At 45.5% G+C, this 16,484-nt stretch overlaps 1 protein-coding gene and 1 pseudogene across 1 annotated transcript in view; both read right to left on the bottom strand.

The window, feature by feature from the left end:
• Window positions 1-16,478, bottom strand: part of ZSCAN25 (zinc finger and SCAN domain containing 25) — a gene marked incomplete in the record, with an annotated part of 17,908 nt that extends 1,430 nt beyond the window's left edge. Inside the window, 6 exon segments of the mRNA XM_014588456.2 lie at window positions 1-588; window positions 5,398-5,521; window positions 10,330-10,421; window positions 11,333-11,534; window positions 12,479-12,887; window positions 16,422-16,478. Coding sequence (XP_014443942.1) covers window positions 1-588; window positions 5,398-5,521; window positions 10,330-10,421; window positions 11,333-11,534; window positions 12,479-12,865 — 1,393 coding nt within the window.
• On the bottom strand, window positions 8,476-8,575 carry LOC114008071 (uncharacterized; annotated as a pseudogene).
• Window positions 16,479-16,484: the final 6 nt, after the last annotated feature.

Raw genomic sequence — 16,484 nt, forward strand, 5'->3', positions numbered from 1 at the left:
CACACTCGCATGTGTAGGGCTTCTCCCCTGTGTGCATCCGTCGGTGCACCTGCAGGTGCTGCCTCCGGCTGAAGCTCTTCCAGCAGTCCCCACACTTATAAGGCTTCTCCCCCGTGTGGCTCCGCTGGTGGACCTCCAAGTGGTGTCTCTGGCTGAAGGTTTTCCAGCACTCGCTGCACACATAAGGTCGCTTTCCCAGGTGGGTTCTCTGGTGCTTCATGAGGTACTCTCTCAGGGTGAAGCCCTTCCCACACTCAACGCAGCCATAGGCTTTCTCCTCTTCGTGGGTTCGCTGGTGTCGGACAAGATTGGAGCTCCGACTAAAGCCTTTCCCACACTCAGGGCACTGGAAAGGCTTCCAGAAGGAGCTACGGGTTTTGAGGTCATCTGGCACTGAAATGGCACCATGCTGGGGAGGAGGAAGCCCTGGCACACTGCCCCCAGATTCCCCGGGCTCCTGCTCACAGGCTCTTCCAAGCCCAGGGCCCTGGAGGATGGCCTCCCCAAACCTCTCTGAAGTCAGTCCAGCAAATGCCCCTTTAAGATCTTCCTGGTGGGGCTTTGCCTCCTTTTCCTTGCTCCCCACACCTACAGGAGAAAAGTGGGGAAAAAAGTGATTCTGTGGTAGTCATGAAAGGAAATGTGTACATTAGAACTTTGCTTCTAAGGGGTCCACGCACTTGCTCAGCTCCCTGTCCCTGCTCGCCCTTCTTCTCTCCACCTATCCAGGGTCCAGTAATCTGGGTCCCCTGAAAGCCTGGCAGGCAGGAAACTGACTCAAGAAAGAAGCTTGTTAACTGATGGCTGAATGAACAGGCCTGGCTTGTCTCTGAAGCTGTTGTAGCAGATGCCTCTATATTAGCAGGTTTACCAGGACTGAAGTGCTCCAGCTTGACCCCTCCCTCCTCGCTCTGATCACTCCTTTATTTTCTCTGAATTAACAGAAATTATGTATAGAAGCATAAAGGGAAAGGGAGGAGAGAGTCCAGCAGGTGATGTAGTGGTTAAGGCATGGACTCCCACAGGGTTGACTGCAGTTCAAGTTCCAGACCCAGAGGCTTGAAACTTACACCAGGCATGTGTGCATGCGTGAGATTCACCCATGTTGTGTTATACAGCTGTAATTTGTTCTTTTTCACTGGCATATAGTATTTCACTGCAAGCCTATATCACAATCTATTCATGTGACTTATATTTGGGTAGTTTTCAATTTTGAGGTGTTATAAGCAAAATTAAAACTGCACATTAAACTAAATGCAAGGGACAGGCAGGTGGTTGGGTAACTGGACTCCCACATAGTTGACTGTGGTTCGAGTCCTGGACCTAGTGGTTTGCTTTATCATTCTCCCTTTCTCTTTCTCTGGTCAAATAAAAGATTAACAATAAATAAATTCAATTCAATTAAATTTTAAAAAACCTAAATGCAATGCATGAACCTTAACTAGATCCTAAGGAAATCTGAATATGCATTATGTGTGGGTGGGTGTAGGGGTGTGTGTGTATATATATTATATGCACCTTATGTTTATTTTCCTAGGTAGAATTATGATACTGGGTAATGTTGGGAATGTCAATGTTAGTAGATGCATCCTGAAGAATTTGGAGTGAAAGATCAAGATCTTTCCAACTTCCAAATCATTCCCAAAACACACGTTACAGATAAACCATGGCAAATGCTAACAACTGTTGACTCTAGATGAAAGTGTGTGTTCACTGTACTAGTCTTAGCTTTTTTGTACGTTTGAATTAGTGGAATGCATTAGTGGAAAGAGAATGGACCTAGCAGTCAGAGATTTGGTTTTGAATACTGGCTACTTTACTGCTCTGTGATTACGGAAAAATCAACCTCTCTGAGTCTTTCTTTTCTTCTTTGAAACCTCATGAAGGTTGCTGTATGCACAAAGCAAGCATGCGATGGTAAGGGGTATTGTTTTAGCTCTCAGACAAGGTACTGCATTTTTAGCTACTTGCAGGAACCCTCCAGTTGGCTCTCAAACTCAGTAAATGAAATTTGTCACTCTTCCTTTTAAGAAAACGTTTCCCTCCCTTTCTGAGATTAGCAATATCATTTTTCCTGCTACTGGCTGGGATCATAAACTCATCTTTGACTCACCTCCTCTTTCCTCTCCCATAGCTAACCCGTAATCAATCCCTAGAAACATGTTTAGTTAACCCCTACTGCATGGCCACCATCCTGGCTCCTGCTCTTATCCTTGTGCCTACATTACTTCAACCCTCAAACTGACTTTACCCTGCCATAAATTCAATGTCTCTCAAGAAAAACTTTAATCACATTACTCTGTGCTAAACATTTTTAAAAGAAGAGCCCACAGTTCTCATGGCTGGTCTCACTCTACTTCCCCTAGTCTCCTTCTCACTCATATTTTACCCCAGGGCTCTCACCATCCTGTGCATAAACCAGCAATTCCTACATTCAGGTGTGTGCACATACTACTCTTTGCCTCTGCTACTGCAATCATCTTCCAAATTCCTGCTTCAGTTGTACATCTCCATTCTATCCATTGCCACTACTGCAATTATAATCCAGATCACAAGGTTATTAGCAGTCATTCTCCAATGAGGATGAACCAAGAACAGGAAGAGATCTGAGAAACTCCCTAGTCCAATACTTCCCCCAGACTCCTGTCCTCTTTGTAAATGAAGCACTCAGGCCCATGCCCACACAGCTCTCTACACAAGAGTTGATAGGACATGGGAGTGAATCTCAGGAAGACCTCAAGGCTGAGATATTGAGCAGATGGAACACTTGGGAAATGGGCTTTCAGGTTCTCCAGCCTCTGGAGAAATGCTTAGGGATGAGCTTGGGTTGTTTTGAAACACTGACTTGATGAGAGCATATAACCAGAGTCCAGAACAGTCAGAAATGGCCAAGAGATTATGAAAGGCCTCTGAGAACGTGAGGGCAGAATCCTGACTCCATACAGTGACATAAGCAGAGATACATCCCTGGGAGGAACCATAGTGCTGGGGCCCTGGTACCTCCTGTGCTCCTACTTTGTACAGTCACCTCTGAGGGTTTCCACATCCTTTGCCATTACAGCAAACATACATCTCTATGTAAGATATCCTGGCATCTTTTGGTCACTCATGTCACTGTCATGGTGTGACAACCTTTCCCTGGACCAAGATCTCCCAGACCACAGTCTATGCCCTTACTCTATCCCTAATGAATGTCTTTTCATACACTTGGCCTCTTCACCCAAATTGTTAGACCCTGGAGGCAAGCATTATTATTATTAATTCTTCCTGATGACTAGCAGAGTGCTGGCCACACACAAAGTGCCAAAGAGGGTCAGCAGGTGGCTTAGAGGTTATGGCAGCTGGATCCCACATGGCTGACTATGCAGTTCAAGTTCTAGAGCTGATAGCTTAAAAATCATGCCAGCGTGTGTGCATGAGTGTCCAAAATCCTAAGAGGAGAATATAGAAGGGACTGCAGCATGGCCATTCCTCCAGGGGGCTGATTTCTCACTTCCCCCATCTCTGTCTCTGTCTCTCTCCAGTGAGCACACGCACCCTGTAGCAAAACTAAAAGAAAAGAAAAGAAAAAAAGGAAGAAAGAAAGAAGACGCCAAATAAATCTTTGTGGGTGAATAAATAATTTACTGCTGACTGACTCACAAAAGACACTTAATAATACAAGGAGCAGGACCAGCAGTTGGCGTAACACTTATGTCGCTGGACTCCGTGGTCAAACGTGGTTCAAGTCCCAGACCCGGTGGCTTAAACTTGATGCCAGGCACATGTGTGTGCATGCCCAAGATCCCGAGAGGAGAATGGAGGAGAAGGGATTGCGGCGTAGCCATCCCCTTTGGGAGTGATTTCTCACTTTCTGTCTATCTCTGTCTTTCTAGCACGCGCACACACCTTATAGCAAAAACCTCTCCAAAAAATATAAATAAATAATACAAGGAACAACTAGTAAAAATATCGGACATAACCACATCTGACACATAGATTTATTAGCTCACTTCGTCCTCACAAGGCCACATGACTATGTTCTAGAACAGCCCCATGTCACAACTGAGAAAATAGACTTCAGAGGGACCAGCAGGTGGCGTGGTGGTTAAGGCACGGGACACTCCCATATGACTGACCAACCACGGTTCGAGTCCTGGACCTCATGGCTTGCTTTCTCACTTTCCCTCTCTCTCTGGTCAAAAAGAAAAAAAGAGTGAATAAATAAAATTAAATAATTCTTTAAAAATAAAAAGAAAACAGACTTCAGAAGATGCCCCAGGTCACAGTTAGTAAGCAGTGGAGCCACATGTCCTGAAGGAAGCATTGTGACACTCTTGCTCATCTCACAAAGCATTTCAGAATAAGAAACAGCCAGCTGGTGTCGGTACAGGAGGGTGGTCAGTACCCAACTTATACAGAAGTGATGAAACGAAAGAGCATCAGAGGGGAATGAGGAGAGGGCCGTTCCCAACCACATCTGTTTCCTCTCCCTGTTCTCACTCCTTCGCTGATTCTCCACATTGCTTTTCACTCAATAATCCCCAGCCCTGCAGAGGCTCCTCCTGGTTGTTCCCTCACAGCTCTCACTCAGCACTGCTCTCTGCCCACTCTGGCTGCTCCTTCTCCTACGAGCCATCATTCGTGCAATGGCCGTGTCCTCCTAGATCGAGTCCCAGGTCATACCTGGCCATTACTCGAATCAGGCACAGCGCGTCTCTGTCTCCTCTAGCACATGGGCCCACACTGATCTTTCCTATTCCTAAACCCATATGTACATCTCACATCCACACACACACGGCATGCTCGATCATTTCCATGCATCTCGGTCCTACCCTAACACAAAGCTACTACATCAGGCCTGCACACAGGAAGCATCCTATCAATATCTTTTGAATAAACAAAATCATAGGCTTCAACTTCTGCTGTTTTTTAATAATTTTTTTGGTAAGATTTTTGCCATAGGGCACATGTGCTAGCCAGAGAGACAGTGAAAGTAAAAATTCACCTCCCATGGGGGACGGCCACGCTGCAATCCCTTCTCCTCCACTCTCCCCCTGGGATTTTGGGCATACACACACATGTACCCAGCATGAGTTTCAAGTCATCAGGTCCAGGATTTGAACCGCAGTTGGCCATGTGGGATCCAGTGCCTTAATCACCACGGTCCCTGCTGGCACCATCTTAGCTATTTTCTTCTTGCTCTCAGAATAGGTATTTGGGATCCTGGCCTTTGTTTTCCTGCTCTATCGCCCAGCTCTTCTCTTGACTCAGGAATTCATCATTAAGCCAGCTTCTTACACTCACTAGCCTGTACTCACTCCTGTGGATCTAATTATTTATCTGCCAAGAATCTCCTTCCTTTCTCAGCAGCACAGGGCTCGGGCAAGAATCCTTACCTGTGGGGACAAATCTTACCTGGAGAGACTCTGCAGTTCTGAGGTTCCACGTACTCCCCAAAGCAGTCTATCTGGGCAGGGGTCACTTGCCTCCACTCCTCCTCAGGGAAGGCCAGGGCCATATCTTTAAATGGCCCCAACCCCTGAAACAGAGAAGTTTGCTATGGATAAAGACAGAACTCTATGGAAGAGCAGCCTGCAAGCAGGAGCAAACATAGAAGACAGTGCAAGGGAGCAGAGCAAGGAGACAGAGAGCACCTGGCCACAGATGTCCTGGGAGCAGAAGTGCCCACTCCCACTGGTTTGACCAAGTAACTGCCTGGCTTAAGGTGCATAATTTCGTTGGAACCAGCAGCTAGTGTAATGGCTATGTCGCTGGACTCCCATGTAGTCGACCACGGTTTGTGTCCTGGACCCGGCGGCTTAAACTCATGCCAGGCGCGTGTGCGTGTGTACCCAAGATCCTGAGAGGAGAATGGAAGAGAAGGGATTGCGGCGTGGCCATCCCCCTGGGGGGTGATTTCTCTCTTTCTGTCTCTCTGTCTGTCTCTGTCTGGAGAGCGCACGCACCCTATAGCAAAAACCTCTCCAAAGAAAAAGCAAAGTACATAATTTCGAGTCTGCTGTGGCAGCTGAGCTTGCTCCCAGCTCCCACTTCCAATCTACAGCCACTTTCACTCACTCAAGCATGACAAGAGCCTGGAAACTGCTACTTATCCCCTCAGCTCAAAGTGATTTTCCCTCAGAGGTATGTTCACATTTGGACAAGCTCTGTCTTAAGAACAATGCCATGTTATAGCAATCAAATGTTTTAAAAATATATTCATAATAATCATTTTTTTTAATTTTAATTAAATATAAATACATCATTTTACTATGAAAAAATACTTTAAGAAGGAGATAAAGAAATAAAATATCTTCATATGGCTGTAAAAATTTTCAATGAAATCTGTGCTGTATATGAGAATAATCTATATCTACTTTTATATAAAAATATCTTTAAATTATTTACAATTCAACTGCTGAACTTTTATCACCAGATATTCAGATTAAATAGATTATTCACTCAGTAATAAAAAAATAAAAATAAAAGAACAATGCCATGCTAAAATTAACACAGGCCAGCACCATGGCCTAGTGGTTAAGGGAACTGATCCCACATGGCTGACCACACAGTTCAAATCCTAGCCAGAGCGGCTTGAAAAACACACTGGGTGTACACGTATACATGCCCCAAATCCTAACAGGAAGAAGAAATGGAGGAAAAGGGGCTTCGGTGAGACCACAACCCATTTGGCAGTGCTTTCTCCCTCTCTCTCTGATGAGTGCATGTGCTCTCTGGAAACATAAACAAGCACATACATTCCCTTTTATCTTCTCATTCACTACGCCACGAAGAACTTTTTTTATTTCTGTTTCAATTCCCATTTATTTTTGGCTCTTACAGCAATATCATCTTTTTTAAAAAATACAATTATTTTGGGACCAGCAGTTAGTGTAATGGCTATGTTGCTGGACTCCCATGTAGTCGACCACGGTTCATTTCCCAGACCCGGTGGGTTAAAACTCACACCGGGCGTGTGTGCGTGCGTGCCCAAGATCCCGAGAGGAGAACGGAGAAGGGACTGTGGTGTGGCCATCCCCTCTGGGGGCTGATTTCTCGCTTTCTGTCTCTCTGTCTCTCTCTGTCTGGCAAGCGCACGCGCCCTATAGCAAAAAAAAACCCTCCCCCCCCAAAAAAACAATTATTTTATTTAACTTTATTTATTTGTTTATTTTAATTTGACCAGAGAGGGACAGAGTGAGAGAGAGAGAAAGAGAGAGAGATAAAGTGAGAAAGAAAGCCGCCAGGTTTGGTACTTGAGCTGTGGTCAGCCATGTGGAAGTCCAGCACTCTTAACCACCATGCCACCTGCTGGTCTCCAGCAATGTCATCTTTTCAATATGAAAAAAAGCAGCAAGTTCAACACAAAATAGGAATCTGAAGTGTAGCACAAAAACCAAGGATGGGAGGAAAAAGGCAGAATAAAAGAAGAAATGGGACCAGAAGTTAGCGTAATGGCTATGTCACTGGACTCCCATGTAGTCAACCACAGTTTGAGTCCTGGACCTGGTGGCTTAAACTCACGCCAGGCATGTGTGTGTGCGTGCCTAAGATCCCAAAAGGAGAATGGAGGAGAAGGGATTGCAGTGTGGCCATCCCCCCTGGGGATTGATTTCTCGCTTTCTGTCTGTCTGTCTCTCTGGTGAGTGCACGTGCCCCGCAGCAAAAACCTCTCCAAAAAAAAAAAGAGAGACAGAGAGATGAGATGTTGCAAAAAGACAGAGGGTGTTTTGCCCCTCCCCTCTGGGCAATGACTCAGACCAGGGAATGGATGCCCCTTTCCATATAAGCCAGGCAAGCTACTTCTTTTTAGGAGGTAAGAAAAGGTGAGTATGGGGAGGGTAATTTAGGAGGCTTAGGGACCAAGACTTGTCTGTCTTTGCCATCTTGAGCTCTAATCAGAGGAAATGAAGGAATCCAAGATGTGTGGGAGTCGGGAGGATCCCATAGAGTCGGGGAGACCCCTCCAAAGGAAACAGAGCTCAGGACAAAACTTGCAAGGAGACTATAATGGACATAATACTATTAATTCCTCCCATGAAGCTCAGAGCTGGAGCATGAAAATACCTGAAATTGTGACTTTTATCACTTGAATTCCCCTAAAACTGTTCTAGAATAGAAAACTGCACCCCCTTCCTTGTAGTTCCTTGTATTGATTTCTACCTTGCTCCCTCTTAGGACTTTGAAGAGTGACTGTTATTGAACCAGCAGGTAGTGTGGTGGTTAAGGGCACTGTACTCCCACTTGGCTGACTGTGGTTCAAGTCCTGATCCTGGCAGCTTGCTTTTTTTTTGCTTTCTCACTTTCACTTTCTCTCCCCCCCCCTGCCTTTCTGGTCAAATTAAAATAAATAAATAAAGTTAAATAAAATAATTATTTTAAAAAAAGACATTCTTATAAAAAAAAAGTGGCTGTCATCTGGGTTTTCAGCACCCAGTTGGCTATTAAGTGGGATCGGAGGAGACCCAGCATCTCGAATTATTTTAAAAACAAAAAAGTGTGGAATGCTTCACAAATTTGTATGTCATCCTTGCTAATGCTAATCTTCTCTGTATCATCCCAATTTTAGTGTATGTGCTGCTGAAATAAGCACCACTATTACAGAAGAAGAGAAAGGTCTTTTCAAATTAAAAAATGCTGAAGTCATTCCTCATCTTCTCTAAAACACAGACTTAGAAAATAGGAATGGGAGGGACCAGCAGATGGCATAATGGTTACATTGCTGGACTCCCAAATAGTTGACAGTAGTTCAAGTCCCAGACCTGGAGGCTTGAAACTCATGCTGAGTGTGTGTGTGCACGTGTGCCCAAAATCCCAGGAGGAGATTTGGTAAATGGTGTAAGGGCGGGACTTAATGGTTTTCTTTCACGAATACACCCTGCTGGGAACCCCAACCAAGAAGCTCTGGCTGCTGATCGCTTCCAGCCCCTCTCCCCAGAGCGCCATGCCCCTGAAGAGTGATTTCTTGCTTTCTCTCTCTTTCCAATAAACACACATGTCCAATAGCAAAAATCTCTCTCAAAAAAAAAAAAAAAAAAAAGAAAGAAAGAAAGAAAAGAAAAGAAAAGAAAGAAAGAGAAAACATGGGGGAAAATGCTGGCATCAAGTCTGCCCAGATACTTCTTTTAGCTAGGTCAGACTTGACTCATTTCTCTCACTTTTTTTTCTGCCAAACAACCCTTTTTCTACTTCAAGGAACTCTTTTTTTCTTAATTTTGCCAGAGGGCACGTATGCTTGCCAGAGAGAGACAGAGAGAGAAAAAGAAAGCACACCCATGGGGAATGTCATGCCACAATCCATTCTCTTCTTCTGAAAGGATTTTGGGTATACATGCATACCATCCTGTTTTTTTTCAAGCTGACAGGTCTGGGACTCAAACCACACAGCTGGCCATGTGGGATCCAGCCTTTACAACCACACCCCCAGGCTGGTCCTGAAGTAACTCTGATTCCGAAAGGTGCCACAGTGAAAACCCCCACCCGCCTGGTTATGCCTCAGCACCCAGTAGAAGGTACTTTAAATTGTTGCAAGAGCACCCTCATCTATGCTTAAATTACTCCCATTGAGGGTCAGCAAATGGCCAGTTTCATTTTGTAGGCCATTCAGTTTGCATCTTCCAATAATATGCTATGTCCAGCGTTTCAACAAGAACCACATATTCCCCTAACCACTTTCTTCTTGAACTTGCACAGGAAACACCCTGAGATGCAGCCTGCTGAGCTGGACTCTCACATGGCTGACCACAGTTCAAGTCTCACACCTGAATGCTAGCTTTCTCACTTTCCCTCTCTGTTCAAATTTAAAATGATAAGGATAAATAAAATTAAGTAATTCTTTTAAAAAAATTATTCCCATTTGGTCAGGCTAACAAGTGCTAACAGGGCCCAAGTCCTGTTGTGGCCAGTGTGGCCAGAGAAATCACTCTGCTCAGTGCTCCTGGGTGCCCCACCCTGAGCCAGCTACACTCCTAACAGTGAAGAGTCGCAGGGGGTTGCAGAAAGAGCAGCAGCAGTGTTTGTCCATAAAGGACACCCACAAAGGATTATGTCTCTGGGACAATCACCACTGCCTCAATATGCCTAAGAAGTTTCTATGCATAATGTCTTCCTCCTCACAATTATGAGAGTAATACCAACAAGCTAACCAGGGTCCAGGCTTAGGGTCCAGGCATAAGGTTCCACACAAATTAACTATGAATGGTGGTAATGCTGTCATGACCATCAGAACCAGAAAGCAGAATGATTCCATTTTATAGGCAGCAATTCGTAGAACAGAGAAACTTTGGGGAATGTAAACCTTGATTAAAGTAATATCATAAGCGCTGAAAGGACAGAATCACACCTCACCTGGGATCCTGCCATCAGGAACCCAGCTGCCATCTCTTGATCTCTGGGGTTCACTGTGGGGAGGCCAGGACCCATCTGAAGAATAGGCAATGCTAAGCAGAGAAGACAAAATGCATGAGAATTATCAGTGCTACTTCGCAGTGAGATGATTCAAAGCCATCCCCAACCCAATGCACACAACCCGGAGCCTCCAGATAGAATTGCATTGGTGCCACTCTTCCCACACAGGATTTTGTCCCTCATTCTCCGCGGAGATCATCATCCCAGCCTTGTTCCTTAGGGACTACTTATGCTCCTAATCATATTCTGGAAATAATTCTCTTTGAGATTTAGTAACAAAGTAAGGCCACATATTACACTGAAGGACATGGTTTGCTGCCCACTTAAGAAATATCCCCACATGTGGGCCAACTCACTAGCTCAGGGGTTAAGGGCTATGCAGAGAAAACCACATCCCACAAGGCTAACCAGGGTTAGCATTCTAGCTCCAGTGGCTTGAAAAACATTCTAGAGGGCACATACATGTGCATGCATGTGCCCAGCATCTTCACATGATGGAGAACTGGAAGAAAAATCATTGCAACATGACCAGGCCCCGTTGTTGGGTACTTTCTCTCTCTCTCTCTCTGTCTCTCTCTCTCTCTGAGTCTTTCTCTCCTAGACATATACACATGCACTGTCTAACATTTATACAAAAAAATCCCACATGTCAGCTGCCTATTTCCTGGTGCTTTCTAAAAACAATGTAAGGTAAAGGAGAAGAGAACATGATCCAGATATCTTCTCCAGAAGCCAGAGAGTCAGGGTGAAGAAAACAATTTCGCTTCATCTGTTTCCTACTGAGATTGAGGAAGTAGCCAGGAAAATTCAGAATTACACTTTACGGGTAACTTAAAACTAAGTTATCCATTGCTGGGTTTCTGGAGGACAAGGAGAGGGGCTCGGCAGCAATGCACAACTCAGATGTGAGGACGTCCTCACATCCTCACTGTCTGCATCTTACCCTGCTCCTGGAAGGCTCGAGTCCCGTCTCCAGCATCCTGATTGAGCTGCTCCTCAGTGCCGGGGTCTAGGCCTTGAACACCTTCCCTGTGGGGCAGCCCCCACTCTGGCTTGACCTCCACTGGACCCATTCGGATGCCAGGCTCCCACGCACCTCTGCAAAGTGCTGTCTCCTCCTGATCTCCCTGCACATGGCATGAAACCTAAGAAAGGTTCCCAACACTGGTTAGAATGAGACCTGGGAAAAACTGTTATGAAGGGAGGAGAATTAAAACCCAGAGAGAACCAAGAAAAAAACCATTCCAATTTCAGGAGAGAGGAAGGTAAAAGCTGGCTAAGCTTAACATTAAAATGCCCACACAGACTGCAGTGAATGAGCTACTGAGAAGCAGATGCTCCAGATGACCAAAGAGAATCAGAAGGACTCTCACACCAAGACGCACTCACAATATCAAGGCCCTTCCTGGTCCACTTTTAAGCTCCTACAACCTCTCTCGGGTTCTAAGGAAAATGAGAAGCCGTAATAGCATGTAGCAGGGAGGCTGAACTACTAGAAGACTGGGACTTTGTGAACAAAACAGCAACATCAGCCCTGCCCTCCTCTTATAGCCATCAGTGAGGTGACCATACCAGAGTGATAGAAACATGGCCAGGACCCCAAGGAAGGATCTGTGATAATAAGAGTCACTTGGCATCATCAGAATAGCACCACAGACCCACTATGAGAGCTCTACACATGGAGGTCCCTGACACGGTAACAGCTCTGCTATGGACAACTCTTCAGGGAGGACAGTCACACAGAGATTCCTGCATTCCCACAGGTTCCTCTGCCAAAGGGAGACTGGGCCTATGAGGGGCCCTAAACACAATCACAGCTGCTTTCTTTGGGCCTAAGGCTCACAGGAAAAATATGACCAGGCCTCTACCATGATAACCAACAGAGGCTTCAGGCTCTATTACAGTGGTATCTTCCCCAGAAATGGCCTTTCAGGCTAAAACTCCACTGCTCTCTAAAAATGCCTCAGAGAGTTGGGGACAGAGGGAGATTCTGCACCTTATCGATTCATACTGCTCCTCACACCTTTCAGCTCCTTAAAACCCCCTTCCCCCACCAACAGAGCAAGACCCAGCTCCCCTTCTCACCCACCGCCTTGGCCTCCGGCACTCGCTCTGTCAAGTCCTCCACCAGGGCTACCAGGGCCTTGCCACTCTCCAGGCCATGCTCCCGAATCCAGGCGTAGAACTCCCGGGGCAGGATGGTCAGGAACTGTTCCAGCACCAGCAGCTCCAGGATCTGCTCCTTGGTGTGCAGCTCTGGCCGTAGCCACTGGCGACAGAGCTCTTGAAGCTCCCTGAGGGCTTCCTGGGGTCCGGCTGCCTCCTGGTAGCGGAACTGACGAAACCTCAAGCGAAAAGTCTCAGGACTAGAGTCTTCCCTTCCCCTGCTCCACGGCAACTCTTTCTCCAGTTTCACCACAGGAACACCCACTTGTTGCTGACAATCTTCCGCCATCCCTGGACGCTCCTTAAGCATCTTCACTCTCCCTCCCAGGAGACTGAGAATGACAGCATAAAAACTCTTTTGAAAACCTAAGACAAGAAAGGTGAGTCCACCCTAGTTGTCTCTACATCAGTGACTACTCTCCTAGAGAACATGGTAGTTACCTCATATGAGGCATTCTCAAAGGACTGAATATATACCCTGAAAGTCATGTCAAATCAATCTGAAATATGCTAAGTATATATCAGGTGCATGCTTAGTTGTAGAAAGCAAAGGGAAAATGTGTAAGATTTAATATATACCCACAGAGTGCCTAGGACCTCACTGGGGCAATAACACTACAATCATGAACAATATTAAGTGGGTTACATAATCAGGTTAGTCGCCAAGGCCCACTCTTCCAATAATAAAAGAAACACACAGCACACACCTACCTGCACACAGAGAAACTAAAAATAAAACAGAATGAAACAAAAAGTGTACCCTTTTGAAACTTATGCACTAAACAAAAAAAAAATTCAAATGTAAAAGAATAAATCAGAGTTACGAGTGGAAATAAGTTCTAAAAAGGAAATAAACAGGGTGTTCTGTTAATGGGGAACAAATGACTTGGAGAAGGCTTTTCTAAAGACATGGTACTTGGGTTGAGATCTAAAGGATGAAATGAACCAGTCATTCCGAGAGCGTTCCAGACAAACCTTGAGACTAGAAATTACTCGCACCTTCAAAAACAAGCCAAGTCCAGTAGAGCTTTCACAAAGCGAGTGATGGACAGAGAGGCATGCAAAGTGTGGCAGAGGCGAGCAGAAATCAGATTACCCAGGGCCTGGGCCACATTAAGAACTATGGGCCTTATTCTCATTTCTTAGTTTGGTGGGGAGCTATGTGTTTCACAAAAATCATTCTGCTTGTGTGCCAAGAGATAACAGATTACAGGGGCAATGGGAATGAAGGGTGGTGGCATTACAGTGGCTCAAGCAGGAGATGACAGGGGCTTACATTAGGGTAGAGGCAAAGAAGCAGACAAAGTCAAGACATTTTTTGAAAGTAAAGCCAACAAGTTTACTGATGAACTGAATATGATGGTATGCTCAGCATAAAGGCAATGGAGCCACATATTTACTATCATTATAAATGACCAAAAATTGGGACCAGCAGGTGGCATGGTGGTTAAGGTGCTGGACACTCCCACATGGCCGACCACGGTTCAAGTCCTGACCTGGTGGCTTACTTTCTCACTTTCCCTCTCTCTCTCTCTCTCTCTGTCTGTGTCTGTCTCTGATCAAATTAAAGTAAATGAATGAATAAATAAAATAAATAAATAAAATAGAAATAGAATTTAAATAAATAACTGAACAAAAATTACTTTTAGTTTGCTATAGAGTGTGTATACTTGTCAGAGAGACAGAGAGGGGGAGAGAGAGAAAAATTGTGAAAGCACCTCCTCCAGGGATGACCACGCCGCAGTGCCTTCTCCACCCACCTCTCAGGATTTTGGGCATGCATACAGATGTGCCTTGCATTTTTCAAGTCACCAGATTTAGGACTCAACCACACAGTTGGCCATGAGGGTTCCAGATGCCTTAACCTCCATATCATCTGTCTGGCCCAATAACCAAAGATTTCTAACTTGCAAGGACTGTGCCATTTAGAAGTCAGGTAAATACAGGGGTTGGCAGGTGGCATGGTGGTTAAAGGCGCTAGACTCCCACATGGCGTCCTGGACTTGGTGGCTTGCTTTCTCACTTTCCCATTCTCTCTTTCTCTGTTTCTCTCTGATCAAACTGAAAAATAATAATAATAAAGTTAAATAAAACAATTCTTTAAAAACAAAAAAGAAAGCAGGTGAATACATACTTAATTTTTCATTGAACATTTAAACAATTCTAGCCAGGTACATACACATGTGTGCCCATAATCTCAAAAGGAAAAAATGGAGAAGGGATTGAGGCATAACCATTTCCCATAGAGGGTGCTCTCTCACTTTCCCTCTGTTCCTCTCTTTCCAGCAAGCACGCCTGCCCTCTGGCAAACTTTTTAAAAACTATTATATATGGGAACCAGCAGTTAGCGTAATGGCTATGTCGCTGGACTCCCACGTAGTCGACCGCGGTTCGTGTCCTGGACCCAGTGGCTTAAATCTCACAACGGGCGCGTGTACGTGCGTGCCCAAGATCCCGAGAGGAGAATGGAGGAGAAGGGATTGCGACGTGACCATCCCCCCTGGGGGGTGATTTCTCGCTTTCTGTCTCTATGTCTCTGTCTGTCTGGCGAGCGCACGCGCCCTATAGCGAAAACCTCTCCAAAAAAAAAAAAAACTATTATATATGGTAAGAATTACTCCCTTTACTTTTCAGACAGGGCTAGATGGTGACAGGTAAATGTCTGCCTCCCAAAATACACAATATAGAAAAGAAGAATGAAGGGACCAGCAGGTGATGTGGTGGTTAAGGCACTGGACTCTCACATGGCGGATCACAGTTTGAGTCCCAGACACAGTGGCTTGAAACTCAAGAAGGGCATATGTGGGTGTGTGTACCCAAAATCGAGCATGGAGAAGGGAATGCCGCATGGCCATCCTCCAGAGGGGTGATTTCTCACTTTCTGCCTCTCTGTCTCTGTCTCTCTGGCTTGCGCCAGCACCCTATGGCAAAAGCCTCTCCCCCCTAAAAAATGGAAAGTTTAAAAAAAGAGAGATTAATGAACCCAAGAATTCAAGAGATAAAAAGTACTTGAGGAAAAAAAGAATAGTCCTATTTACTTCCATGAGAGGACCAGAGTCCTAAGCTGGAGAAACAGACCTGACGTCCAAAGTAGCAGGGAAGGAACCAGCAGTTAGCGTAATGGCTATATCGCTGAACTCCCATGTAGCCGACTGTGGTTTGAGTCCTGGACCTGGTGGCTTAAACTCATGCCGGGCACGTGTGCATGCGTGCCCAAGATCCCGAGAGGAGAATGGAGAAAGGATTATGGAGTGGCCATCCCTCCTGGGTGGTGATTTCTCGCTTTCTGTCTCTCTTGTCTCTCTCTGTCTTTCTGGCAAGCAGACGCACCCTATAGCAAAAACCTCTCCAAAGTAGCAGGGAAGGGGGCTCCTCTTTAGAAAAAGGAAAGATCACCCTGATTAGAGAGGAGAATGAGCTACTGTCAGGAGGCCCGCCCCAATCTGCTAAAAATTGTATTGGGTGTTTAATACTTCACTACCCAGGTCTCCCTCGGACCTACCCTACCCTCCCACCGCCCTAAGTTGATTTTACATTTTCAGTCTATTCCTTTTCTCCACTGCATCAATTGACATTTTTCTTTCTTGATTTTGTAACTATCCCATTTGTTCACTCCACTAGCGCATTTACCACACTATGCTGCAAAAGTTTACTAACGTTTCGCCATCTACCAGATCCCCTTGAAGACAAGAAAGGCTCTCATTCATCTTTCATTAGACAAATAGAAGGGGCCTCGGAGCTATTCTTTAAATGGCTCTAAAACTACTGCTTTCGCTTTTCAGAGTTCCTCTTAGGTTCAACATCTTCTCAGGCTCAAGAACACCACTGCGTTAAGCCAATCCCGGCCAGCTCCTACCTGAACCTACCGCGCCGCGTCTCCTCCGATCTCGATCCGCAGGGCCTCGGAGCCGGAGGAGGAAGCTCCAAGG

The sequence above is a fragment of the Tupaia chinensis genome, unplaced genomic scaffold (assembly GCF_000334495.1).
Source record: "Tupaia chinensis unplaced genomic scaffold, TupChi_1.0 Scaffold000279_1, whole genome shotgun sequence".
In the NCBI taxonomy this organism is placed as follows: Eukaryota; Metazoa; Chordata; class Mammalia; order Scandentia; family Tupaiidae; genus Tupaia; species Tupaia belangeri.